This window comes from Eucyclogobius newberryi, unplaced genomic scaffold, assembly GCF_026437365.1.
Source record: "Eucyclogobius newberryi isolate DKJ021-1_F unplaced genomic scaffold, fEucNew1.0.hap1 SCAF_7, whole genome shotgun sequence".
NCBI classification, from domain to species: Eukaryota; Metazoa; Chordata; class Actinopteri; order Gobiiformes; family Gobiidae; genus Eucyclogobius; species Eucyclogobius newberryi.
The window spans coordinates 30,256,492-30,269,931 of record NW_027316389.1 but is presented as its reverse complement, the minus strand read 5'-3'; the positions used below and the strand labels follow the sequence as shown (position 1 = coordinate 30,269,931).

At 41.6% G+C, this 13,440-nt stretch overlaps 1 protein-coding gene across 1 annotated transcript in view; it reads left to right on the top strand.

Annotated features, from left to right (window-relative positions):
- The first annotated feature begins 11,577 nt into the window (after window positions 1-11,577).
- Window positions 11,578-13,440, top strand: part of LOC140349493 (ferritin, heavy subunit) — a 9,550-nt gene continuing 7,687 nt past the window's right edge. Inside the window, exons 1-2 of the mRNA XM_072435847.1 lie at window positions 11,578-11,871; window positions 12,451-12,597. Of these exons, the coding sequence (XP_072291948.1) occupies window positions 11,701-11,871; window positions 12,451-12,597 (318 nt within the window). The 5' untranslated portion in view covers window positions 11,578-11,700. The remainder of the gene's footprint in view (window positions 11,872-12,450; window positions 12,598-13,440) is intronic.

Sequence of the window (13,440 nt, the reverse complement as noted above, 5' to 3'; positions counted from 1 at the left end):
GGTCCTGACCAGGCTCTGGAGAAGGCTTGTCCTACAGCTCGGTCCTGACCAGGCTCTGGAGAAGGCTTGTCCTATAGCAAGGTCCTGACCAGGCTCTGGAGAAGGCTAGTCCTACAGAGAGGTCCTGACCAGGCTCTGGAGAAGGCTTGTCCTACAGAGAGGTCCTGACCAGGCTCTGGAGAAGGCTTGTCCTGCAGCTCGGTCCTGACCAGGCTCTGGAGAAGGCTAGTCCTACAGAGAGGTCCTGACCAGGCTCTGGAGAAGGCTTGTCCTATAGCGAGGTCCTGACCAGGCTCTGGAGAAGGCTTGTCCTACAGAGAGGTCCTGACCAGGCTCTGGAGAAGGCTTGTCCTACAGAGAGGTCCTGACCAGGCTCTGGAGAAGGCTTGTCCTACAGAGAGGTCCTGACCAGGCTCTGGAGAAGGCTTGTCCTACAGAGAGGTCCTGACCAGGCTCTGGAGAAGGCTTGTCCTACAGAGAGGTCCTGACCAGGCTCTGGAGAAGGCTTGTCCTGCAGCTCGGTCCTGACCAGGCTCTGGAGAAGGCTAGTCCTACAGAGAGGTCCTGACCAGGCTCTGGAGAAGGCTTGTCCTATAGCGAGGTCCTGACCAGGCTCTGGAGAAGGCTTGTCCTACAGAGAGGTCCTGACCAGGCTCTGGAGAAGGCTTGTCCTACAGAGAGGTCCTGACCAGGCTCTGGAGAAGGCTTGTCCTACAGAGAGGTCCTGACCAGGCTCTGGAGAAGGCTTGTCCTACAGAGAGGTCCTGACCAGGCTCTGGAGAAGGCTTGTCCTACAGAGAGGTCCTGACCAGGCTCTGGAGAAGGCTTGTCCTATAGCGAGGTCCTGGGGTCAGAGGACTGTGACATTTTCACAGAGGATTTTGAGAAATTAAGGATTTTGAACAGATTTTTATTTTGCAGTAGAAACTGTAAAAAAACAAAACTTTAATCTCTAACTGTCTTTTTTATTTGTAAATTAAAAATTTTATGCATGCCTTTTTGATATATCTTGCTACGAATATTATTTTTGGTTGTATGTTGCAACCTTAATGTCAAAGCAAGTTCCTAGAATGTGAATTCCGTTCACTGCCAATGGCAATAAAGCCTTTTCCGATTCTGATACTATGTATGGACAGTTAGGGAAAATTTGGAAATGAAACAACAAAACTTTAATTCAATATCAAGATTGCAGAGAATTGTTAATTGTAAGGGACAATTTCATAAAATTTCCAAAATATTTCCATTTATTTATCCCAAAATGTATAATTCAACATGATAAAAACCTGCACTATGTTCCAGTGGTCAATCTATTGGAATCAAACTAAACATTTTGACAATATTTAACTTTTTTATTTTTTGAATGATCAACAAATGTTTGTCTTTCATAATGTCTCAAGATTTATCTGAAAATGTAATCTGAAACGCCCTTTTTGCACAAATAATGTATTATGTTCTGGCTCGGGGGAATAGAACCTAATGCCAAGTGAATCTTTCAAATGTAAACAGTTTTTCTTCATTTAATCCTCAAAACTGCACCAAACTCTACAAAATAGCAGTGGGCTATGGGTATAGCGTACAGAAGTGACCCAGGAACACGAACATCTGAATAATGTGAGAGAGAAGTCTTTGTACGTGCCACTGGTAACACAGCCCTGTTCCCACAACACACTCGGTGCCCATGACGTCTGTCTGTGTAAACCTACTGCACTTTCACTCCTGATCTCATGGAATTACACACGCGCCTTTAAATGGCACATCCTCACCTCTGCCAACAAATCTGAGCTCTCCTCCAGCTTTCCCACAATCCTTTGCTGTCACTGCCTCGGCTCAGCATTCTACTGAGCTTTGATAAATATTTTGTTATTCATCTATTTATACTCAGCACAGATCCACTGAGCTCGAGTGCACTTGGCCTCAGAGTCCTCTTGTTGTCTTCTTTGCTTCATAAATGTCCAGGAGGTTCATCGCTTCTAGTGCTCAGTCCTTGTGTCTCTTACGGGATATACCAAGATCTGCCAAAACAGGGAGCTGTCCAGCAATCCCACAATGCTTTGCTGTCAGTGCCTCGGTGAAACATTTATCTCAGCAGTAATCAACATCTTTATACTTCTATTTTTACTTCAAACTAATCTGGTGCATAGCTGCTTTATGTACTCAAAATGATTCGTTTCCATGCATCATTTTATCTGCCATGTGTAAAAAACTTTTAAATAGTTTTGATCTTTTTGAGTGCTTTCTGCTTGTTCCACTTTCCAAAACTGTCCCAAGAAAGACAGTAGCTTCTACTAAATAATTGTAATAAATTGTGAAATAATGAATAAACACAAAAGCGTCATATAATCTCTATAATATTTGTTTCATAATGATTTAAATGACCCCAAATGTAAGTGTTGGCTGAATATTCTGATATATTCTGATATATATTTCCTGTGTGGGTATCAGTATAATATCAGAGTTGTGTCATGTTTGTCACTACAGGAAAACTGTAAGAACATATAGAAGTGTTAAATAACTGTGCACATAGACTTTCTACACTGATATTATAAGATAAGATAAGATATTTCTTAGTTGTCTTTCATTGGTGCAACGCAGGTAGATACAGAGGTAGATTCAGAAGAACAGATCACTTATAGGAAGTCTGAAAAACACTTTCAGTAGAAGATCTCCTATAAACAAAAACTCCCATAGACAAATAAATAAATAAATACATAAAATAAATACATAAATACCATTGCATGTGATCACGACAGTAATTGCACATGAATATGTGTCACGACGGCACATAGATTGCACATGAATTTCACAGTAATTGCACATGAATTATTGTGCAAATGTAAAACTTACACAGCTCAATGGTTGGATTAGGCCTGGGTTTAGGTTAGCGGTGTATGCACTGCTTTAGGAGATGATACTCATGACTCATACTGTATGTGGGTCTATGTTCTTACAATGCAACAAACTCAAGTTATAATACGGCTTATTGGAAAGTGAGATAGGGCTGTTTGATTATCCATCATACCTGATTATCTTCAGTGTGTGCTATGTTCAGTATCAGCCACCTTTACTTCAACCAGCTGCACTCATCCATTTGACACGAGCTGCTCAGAAGACCCTAGAGCTAAGTGATGGACACATGGACACATCAGCCTCTCTGACCACTCACTCACACGCCACATTCTTACAAAGACACAACAGAATGAAGAGGGATTCATTCACCAAGTCTGCTTTTTCTCTCACCGAATTTAACCAAAAATGTACTTCTCTGCTTGTTCTGCTTGTTCTGCTATTGTGACGCTTCGCCCAATCAGCTTCAAACATTCAGCTGCATGTTTCTCAATTTCTCGATTGCTTTCAGAGAGATCCATGCAGATTGATAATGTCTAGAACTGAAATAAAGAGTGCTTCACATAAGCTTCCGACATGTTAGTTGATTTTTGCATTTAGTAGAAACCTTTTGACACAGGCATAACGTGCAACATTCTGGACCAGGAACAGAATCTTAAAACCTCCTTGATATTATGTGACAGTTCTGGCCATTTATCAGCCAATGAATTCAAGTTGAATTAGTTGTAGCGCTGGTATTTTCCAGTTGAGTGTAGAACCTTATCTTGAATATTACGTGACATATCAACAACTTCTTCTAGAAAACAAACTTAAGCGTGAAAGCTTCTTTGAACTATATAAATACACAAAATAATGAGTCATCAGACAGTTTGATCCAACATGGCGGCCCCCCGACTGGTCCAGTGGGAGGAGTGAATGTGTTTCTTTGCCATTGCCTAAAATAGTCTTGTTTCTATCCTGTCTCCTCAAAGCATCATCATTCAACATTGTTTAATTTCTGCCACATCACACTGAGGCATGCACTTGCCCCAGCAGCCCCCCCCCTGGACCCCTCACCACAGCTATATTTGTCCCTTTAATGAGGAAGGGGCATACCACAATGCACTCTGGGTAATGACTGTGTCTGGATCAGAGGCATCAAAAGCTTGGCTGGACAAACTCAGATTTAACTTTAGTGGTGCTTCTTACAATAGTCTGTCCAACTAAAGGCTGCACCCTTTGATCAAAGTCCAGAGACTAAAGACACAGGGGACACAACACAACAAGGAGTCAGAATCTGAAGTCGTTTTACACTCAGACTTTAGGAATAAACATAAAAAGACTATTTTTGTTACATAAATTATTTGTGAAATATTTTATACATATTTAAAGCATACCTCACTTTTAGAAAACGTTTCAAAGTTAGTCATCTGGACAATGTTTTAAAAATCAAGATGTTGATTCGACTTCTGTCTGAAGGTAATTTTCAATCTGAGGAGCTGGTCTCAGTGACTCAACTTAATACTGCTCTGAGCTGATGAAGCTCTACGCTAATGGAGGAGTTTCCCTTGAAATGGCCTGCCTTTGTTTCCCTGTTATTTGGTTATGGTCCATCACAGTCCTATTGTAACTTGACCAAAAGTCCCTCATCACTGTTAAGCACCTGATTAGCATATGATTGGCTTGTTTCTCACTTGGGAGTACACTGAGAGTAAAGGACAAATTAAACCTTAAACCTCTATTTCTGTTCAAAGAGAAATTATCTTCTATTCTCTTCTCCCTACTTAAAATATTCTCTTATCTGTCTTCAAACAAGGTGGTTTGTGGCTCTGAAGATGCACGACATCCTGCAGACCAGAACTCGAGTGCCTCCTGTGAGTCTTTTGCGAAGTATGTATTTTGGAAGTAACAGCACTACTACTACTACCACCCTCTGACAATAGCAGTGTAGAGGACATTCTAGTGGCTGTACCAGGGGAGGTGTGGTTCATCGGGGACAGCCAGTGTCCCGGGCCGTGCTCAGGAGTGTTTAGGCTGTCCCGTCCTGCCTCCATTAGCACACTGTGTCTAATGAGGATTCACACAGCTGTCGGCTCAGGGCTGATCCATGCAACAGCTGAGGACCACAACACTGGTCAGGATGAGCTAAAGAGAGTATTTTATGTATACAGTCTTCTAGTACAGTGTGGAGTAAGAGTAGTACGCCTATACATAAGCTATAGTGGTAGAAAAGTTCTGACATTTTAAAAAAATATATATTATGCACTTCTGTGGTCAATTTTTACATAATCCATTCATGTTTTGTGCAATTCTTGAACCTGAAGACATTAGAAAGCAAATTTGAGCACATTTTGTATGGTTTCCTGTTTTGCCAATGCGGGAAAAAACAATTAGCGTTTCATCTTTGTCAATATTGTCCATCCCTAGAGTGTTGTGTTGTAAGCTTGTTGTTCCTGTGAGTGTCTGAAATGTGCGTTTGTTGTGTTTAGTGGGACAGCTGCCCGGCGCATGAAGACATGTGTCCAGACATGAGCTCCCATTTGAACGCTGTGTGGCGAGAGACAAGAATCCTAAATGAAAGGAGGCCTACCCCAAGACACGCACAGCCCACAGCCCACAGCCCACGGTCCACTGGGATCCTCTGGACACGACTGGTTTGGTTGATCCTTGTGAGGAAGCTGCAAGGTCAAAGGATTTCTGCCGTGGGTTTATCCCCTCTCTGTTCAATTCATCTGTGTAGTTAGCTAAAAATGTCTAATTACCTTTCCATATTTAATTGCCTTTAAATAATAATGCCATAATGCTCCAAGACAAGCTCTCTCTGCTCAAAGTTGCAGATGGATCACTGACTTCCTGATGGACCAAAAGTAGTGCACACGGCGGGGAAATCATCAGCACAGGAACTCCACAGGTCTGTGTACTTTCTCCTCTGCTCTTCTCCCTATACAACTCCAGCCACGATGTAAAATTGATCAAGTTTGCAAACGACACCACCATCATTACATCCCAGTGTGATATGCTGGAGCCACTGCCAGGGAGAGACACATAAAGTTAAAAGCTAGCTGACTGGAAAAAGCAAATAATAACATGCAAACACATGCTGTTGCTATACTAGGCCAATTGAGCCATTCTTCAGGCCTAATCCTTTTTGAGTATTACCATGAAATAATGTTGTTTTCCCACCAAACACATACAGTTATTGCTTTTTTGATTCACACGTTTGAATAATTCTTAATTTTTAGGTCTTTCAACCTCCCCAGTGAAAAAGAATGGAAAAAATACTTTGTGTCATCAGGGGTAATCCACATAGAGCTCGTCTCTGTTTTTGTCTTAATATACACATCTTCCCCGGCCTAATACTGGCCATCATTTCAGCATGCAAATTCCCTTCATTAAAATGCAAGCTAGTAGCTTTTGCTTTTAGCCTAATTTAGTCTATGGTTCAGGGGGCAGTTGATGTACAAGAACAATTATGTTTCATTGCTGTCAGTCCCAATAATATTATAAATAATAATAAATATTGATTGAGGGACCAGATTGGACTCTCAGGATCAGTTCTTCTTTGGTTTTCCTCATATTTATCTGGTCGGAGTTTAAATGTTGCTGCAAACCAAATAATGTCTGATTCAGCTCATTTGTTGTGTGGTGTTCCTCAGGGCTCCGTTTTGGGTCCTGTCTCATTTTTGCTTTATATAATTCCCCTGGGAAAGATCAAAGCGTTTAGTGATGTGTCCTATCACCTGTTCGCTGACGATATTCAGCTATATTGCTCGTTTAAACCTTCTGAGATCCAAAAGCTGAACTCCTTGGTCAGTTGTTTAGTGCAAATAAAACAATGGCTGAGTAAAAACTCTCTGCAGTGAAATGCTGACAAAACAGAAACTCTGATTATTGCCCCTGATGATGCCATTCCAGGGATAAACCAGTACTTGGGCAGCTGTTGACGAGGAACTGTTTCTTTCAGTTGAGGAAAATCTCTAAACTCAGAAAAATGGTGTCTCAAAATGATCTGGAACTCATAATCCAGGCTTTTGTCTCCTCACGTTTAGACTATTGTAACAGTTTGTTTTCCTGCCTAAACAAGAAGGAACTCTCTCGCCTGCAGCTGGTCCAGAACTCTGCAGCGAGGATCTTGACTCGCACAAATAGAAGGGCCCACATTTCACCCATTCTCAAAGCCCTTCACTGGCTGCTGGTCTCCTACCGGATACAGATTAAAATGTTAGTCCTGAGCTTTGCATGGTCAGGTCCCTTTGTACATCAGCGATCTGATCAAACCTTCCACTCTCCTCGCTCACTGAGGTCTTTGGATCAGAAACTGCTGTTGGTCCCTCGCACTCGTTTTCAGACCAGAGGAGACCGATCCTGGAAGGTCATTCAACGCCCAGACTCTGGAAAGATCTTCCGCTCTCCCTGCGGTCACTGGACTGTGTTGTTGCTTTTAAGAGTCAGCTCAAAATCTTTTTATTCAGTCAGGCCTTTTAATTACAGTTGCTTTAGGGACTGATTTTACTGTATATTGTTGTATATGTATTGCTCACTGTAAGTTTTCTGTGTTTTTGTTATTTTATTCTGTGTTTTTGTGAAGCACTTTGTGACTTCTGTCTGTGAAAGGTGCTATACAAAAAATAAAACTTACTTACTTACTTTCAGATTAGATAGATTTCACCTGCAAGGGGGAGCTATAATAGTTGAATGTCTTAATATTATATAACTGTACATCTAAAAACAAAAAAACAGGATCAGTATTGAAAATAGAGGTGGGTAATATATTGATATTTGGAGGTAGGAAACATTTGAACACTAAGTATATTGTTTATAATACAAACATATTACAAAAGAAGCTGGTTAGAAATAATTTTAAAATAAGTTATGTAAGATAACTTTAACTAAAACAAAAATTATAAAAAGGAAATAAGTTAACTTGAGGAGATATTGCTGCATAATTACAATACATTTTACAGACATTCCAAATTTGATTATCAAATCTCAACTAAGACATTTTTTAACATCGAGATATTCATACTTTTTTATCAATATTGCCCTTAACTGAAAACCTCATTCCTTTCTTTCCCAAAATACTAAAATAAGTCTTCTCTACATTTAATTCGTCAAAATTCTCTCAAAGTACACAAGACAAGTGTCAAAAGGACCACATGTGTAACATATTTTACACGTGCCTTTCACAGTACACTGTAGCTCATTGTTTCCATGTAATTGAGTGAAACATGGAGCCGGAGTCCGCTAACAGAGCTGACCGTGCCATAGCTGCTGCCCCTAAATCACTCCTGCCACCGACTGCCCCGCTCATCTGCCCCGCTCATCTGCCCCGCTCATCTGCCCCACACCCGGACAAAGCCGTCGTTGTGGTTAACGCTTTACAGCACCCAGCAGGTGTGAAAACTCCCACCTCCGCTGTCAAAACGCCACTAGTTTTGGGTTTATTAAGTGCTTTATGACTGTGTGCAGCCCTATACGTCAAACCGACCTGTCCTGTCACTGTCCTCCACTCTTCGACTGCAAGAAACTACTGCGTAAATATCACTTAGTTTGAAAAGTAAAGCAAACAGAGAAGAAGATTTGAGCCTTCTTATTATTTGTTTGCTCCACATATGTATTTATATTAATCTTGTGGCTTAAAGTCCTTTAAACTGATAACAATCACGCTGTTGGAGTTGAATAACGGTACCACTTTCAGAGACCAATGTGATTTTGTGTATTGATACTGACAGAGAAGACGTTGAACTTTGAGTCAGTGTTTGTTTCATGTGGATAGGCCCAGTAATTACAGCGATATGAACCATAAACCAGGTCTGACCTGACTGTTAAACAGAAAATTCCCTCTTAATTTTAAACTATATGGATTCTAGAATGTTGTGAAAATTTTGCAGCGAGGTCAAGCTTTATGGGTTCTATTCCCGAGCTGGCGGAAGAGTGCGTGCACGTCTTCTTTTTTAGTTCACTGTAAAAGACCACAGTCATCCAGGAATGTGAGACTGAATATTGGTTATAGCTCTATGTCAGCCGTGCAACCCAAAGTTGAATAAGAGGACTTGTTTGTCAGTGAATGAAATCAGCTAAATAAAGGAACTGGAGCAGTTTGAGTGGTAATGTCTGAGTCAAGCCTGATTATTTTGTATTTGAATCTTTGTCTGTATTAAATAGATTTTCAATCTGATTTTATTTTGTCTTATTAAAACCAATAGAAATGGCTCTCTGTAATTATTCCCTGTACATAAACAAGACGCTTTTTATCATTGAAATTTAACACAAAAACTGTCAGATTTGTTTCTTTAAAATTGGAATTCTGCTTTAAACCCCATCCTTTGACTGACAAATGACTGGCAGTTTAACACTTCCATTAAAAGACCCAAACAGATCAATGACCATTTTAAATTACTTGAATCTTGCTCTCAATTAAAATGCTATTAATGACACAGTACTATTTGTTACTCATGGATTCTGTATTACAGTGTTGGTTGGACTCAAAAACATTGTAATAAATTAGTAAATAGTAATAGTCATGAACCAACAGTATAAATGTATTGACTTGATTTTACCCAGGAATACAGCTTATTTACTGCACACCTAAAGTCTCTGGCCCAGACCCCCAGTGTGGCAGGAGCCCTCACCTCTGAGCAGATGATCCGTGAATAATCAGGGTCAATGTAGCAAGTCCATTTACATTTTCTGTACATCCGGCCCCTTCAAATGTCCCGGCCTGGCCTCCTCCTGGGGGACAGCGATCGGTTCCAGTCCGGTCCGGTCGAGTCCAGGTGGGTACCAGTGAGTCTGGGGGTCACTCCGGGTCATGTCAAGGGTACAAGTCCCACTGACCCTGTGGAGAGAGGTGGCTCTCTCACCCTCCTGCTGCACCAGCTGACTTGTCAATCACCCAGAGTCGATCTGAAAGAGGAGAGCACAAGTACAAGAGGGGGTCATCTCCACGGGACAGGGGCTCCACTACTACTGATGTCAGCTCATTAGGACAGCAGCCTCTTCACGCTTTAATATATTTTCCTACCTAAATCATGGACAATAGGTATACTCCTCAACCCAAGTGCTGTCCTGTGACGCTCCTGACAGCGTTCCCCAGCGGGATTAATGGATGAGTCAAACAAATTTCTTGACTGCGCATATGATAAGAATTTCATAATGTGGGAAGGTGGGCAGGGCCTGTGTAACTCTATTGGAGATGTACTGTTTTTGAAATAAATCTCCAAAACAGAAATCCACAAATGTTGAACCTTATTATTATTAGTTTTGGTTTAGCACCACAAACTTATGTCATGCCTTAAAAGCGTAATGGACGATTTTTTTGGCCCAAATCTGAGTCTCATTTCCTCGTGGCGTGGACCGCCGATTAGTCCTACCACATATCAATATTAAAACGCACCTACCGCTCCCCTGCAGCCTCGTGCGGCTCGTCCCAGGAGAGCAGCACGTTTCAGCATGTCTAAGCGCATGGATCTATCATAATATAGTTCCCTCAGTGTACGGGACTAAATTAGGACAGAGAAAGACAGTTCGAGCTGGCTCAGAAGAGACGGAAAATCTACGGGAGACGAGAGATGCGATCTGTCGCGCTAATAAACAAACGCACGTGTGTGTTGTATCAGTCCACACGGGGGAGTGCGCATGCGCACTTCCGCCTGAATTCTCAAATCGCCAAAAAATCGTCCATTGCGCCTTTAAAGTTCTTTCAACTGACAACAGTCACGTATTTTGAGTTGAATACTGGCAGCACTTTCTGAAGCTATTGTGAAAAACATATTTTCATTTTTGTTTATTTAGCAGACAGACAATCTTTGCACCAGTTTTGTTTCATGTGGATAGGCCCAGCAATTACTGCTTCTACCGCTTGTTTCCCTTAGGGGTGGTGACTTTGGGCCTTAGGCGGGGTACACCCTGGACAGGGTTAATTACAGAGGTATGAATCATAAACCAGGTCAACAAATCTGCAATTTAACAGTTAAACAGCAAATTCTACCATGTAATTCTGACCTCCAGCTCAGTTTTAAACTATAGGATGCTAGAATGTTATGATGTCACATCAACACAACCTATTCCAGGCCCACTGAGCTGCAGAGGCTGCACTAGCGCTGATTCATGATTGGTGAAGATGCAGTGGCCATTCCAATTAGAGAGTGTTTGTGTTTGTTTTCAACAAAAAACCTTTGACTTTCTGATTGGATAATCAGCTCCAGAAACAAAACATCAAATTACTCTTTTTGTAATTGAAAATAAATCAACATTACAATTGTTACAGCAAAAGCTATGATTTGAACATGCTTATCTACTATCAACACTGATTGATGTTTATGACATTTAAATTTGTTCTTTAACTTGAACCCTTTTGAATTGAGCTAATAATCATGCAGTGACTTTGTTTTTTCAGACAGATTATCAGATTATCTTCACACATGCTTCAAATAGCTTCAGAAGCCTTCAGTCTAGAATGTGTATTATCAACAGACCTACTGATATTTCCACATTATACTATTGTGCCTATCCATCCAGTGGACTCTCTGTTGCTGTCCCTTCTCATCAACATAGTTATACATCATTTGAGGCTATTGTATGGTTGGTATTATTTTGATATTTGACCATAAGTTTATGGGATAAGCAGGCCCGTTTAGCAGTACAAACAGAGCTTACATAACCTCTGTTGTTGTCACTGACAGTTTCAGAAGTGGTCGCGGCTCCGCACGATTGTCCCGGATGAACTTGAGCAGCTGACCGGGAAACAGATAATCCCCGCGGGCTAAATTTACTCAGAGTGGCCGCTACAGATCCAAGCGGAGGGACGCGTTTATGATGAATCCCCGCTGTATTCTTCTGCTCTGACCGGCCGTAACGTGGCAGGTTGTTCTGGGCATGGCTGAACCCGCGGAGAAGCGGCTCAAGAGCGGCCTGCCTCGGTGCGCGTGTCACCGGAGCTCCAGCGGCCAGGCCCGGGGCGCGCTCGCTCTGCAGGCCGCGGTGGAGGAGGCTCTGTGCGGGGTCAGCAGCCTGCTCTTCCACGGAGTCTACAAGCTGCAGGCTCTGGTGAGTACAGCTCCAGCATGGACAACTCCCAAATGTATTAACAAGTCAGATCAGTCATTTCAAGTGTCAGGAGAAGAGAAATAACATACTGTAATAGACCTTAAAAGAGGTTATAATAAGGCCGTAGCATGGATTTCCAGATATTATTTAAAGATGCACTGTGTAACTTTTCTGGTGGATGCTACGCCACCTGCTTGTGTCCATAAACAGGATATTGTCTTGCCTGAAATGTTACAACATATTTTATTAAGGATTTATGTGCGTTTATTCATTTTTATTGCTCAAAAGTACCTTCAAAAACAAGCATTCTTACTGTTACCGGGGCTCCTTTTCACAGACTCGACCTGTACCTTAATCTAGTGGCATCACCTGCCTTTTGTCTCCATGGCGATAAGGAAGTCTAATGCCATGAAGGCAAGTAGGTGGGAGACTCGTCACCAGAAACGTTGCATAGGTGCCCCATTAAAAAGTGTCTCTCTCTCATAAAGTACAAGCGTGGGTGTCAGAATGATGACAAATTAAGAGCTTTGTCAAAGAAGTCTAATTTGAATGTGGTTAAATATCTTGTATCTCTTTCAGGCCAGTGTGTTTGAGCGAGATGACTGTGCTCTCCCTGGTTTGGCTTGGTTCTTTTGTCACACCGCTCAGAGGCAGCAGGAGGAGGCGCAGGAGCTGCTGCGGTACCTGTCCCAGAGAGGAGGCACCTACTGCGGCCGGGACATGCAGGTAAACACGGCCAACTCAAGCTTTAACCGGGATTCATTTGCTATGCTATGATTTGATAGTGTTGTTTTTTTTAAGGAGGTCAGGTGGAGCTAAAATGGAGAAATATTTATTTTATTGTTTTCATTGCGCAATTATATAGGAAACACTAGGGCTGCATGACTTGGTGGAAAAAATCTGATGTCTTGTCGAAGTGTGCTGTGGACCTCTACAAACATATGAAGGCAGGATGTTTTCTTGTTTGCCGAGAACATTCTCTTACCAAAATATTTAATATATTTATGATAATTGTTCAAATTGCTTTTTTAATTTAAAACTAATTGTTAGTACTATAGGGAGCTCACAGTTCAGGGAGTGTACGTCGACTTTTAGGAGTTTTTAACCATATTTAGATAGTTTCCCCTTTTCATTTAACCCCTGTAAGCTGCATTTCGATTAGAAATACAAGACGCCATTGCTTCGTCAGTCACGCCCACTGCTCTTTACTTACCTCGCCCAGCAATTTTCTTAAACAGTGACACACGTTGGCAGCGTCACGTAGCCATTTTGACATAAATGATTAAAAATCTGCTGTTTGCTATCATCAACTGTTGCTGTTGTTGCTGTTGTTGTGTTATTTTTGACAGCAGTAGAACGTCTTCAAATAATTGTATAGGAAAATTTGGAAAACATATCAAGGTCACCCAGAGGTCAGGGTCAAGAGCATGTAGCACTAGCCTGAGATACAAGTTCCCGTTGGGGGGGAGGGGCTTTAAATCATCCCCAAAGACTTCCTGGACAGTGTTTTAGATCAACCAGGATGAAGAGCTGACATGTGGATCCATTTTGAATCTAGATTGATGTCTA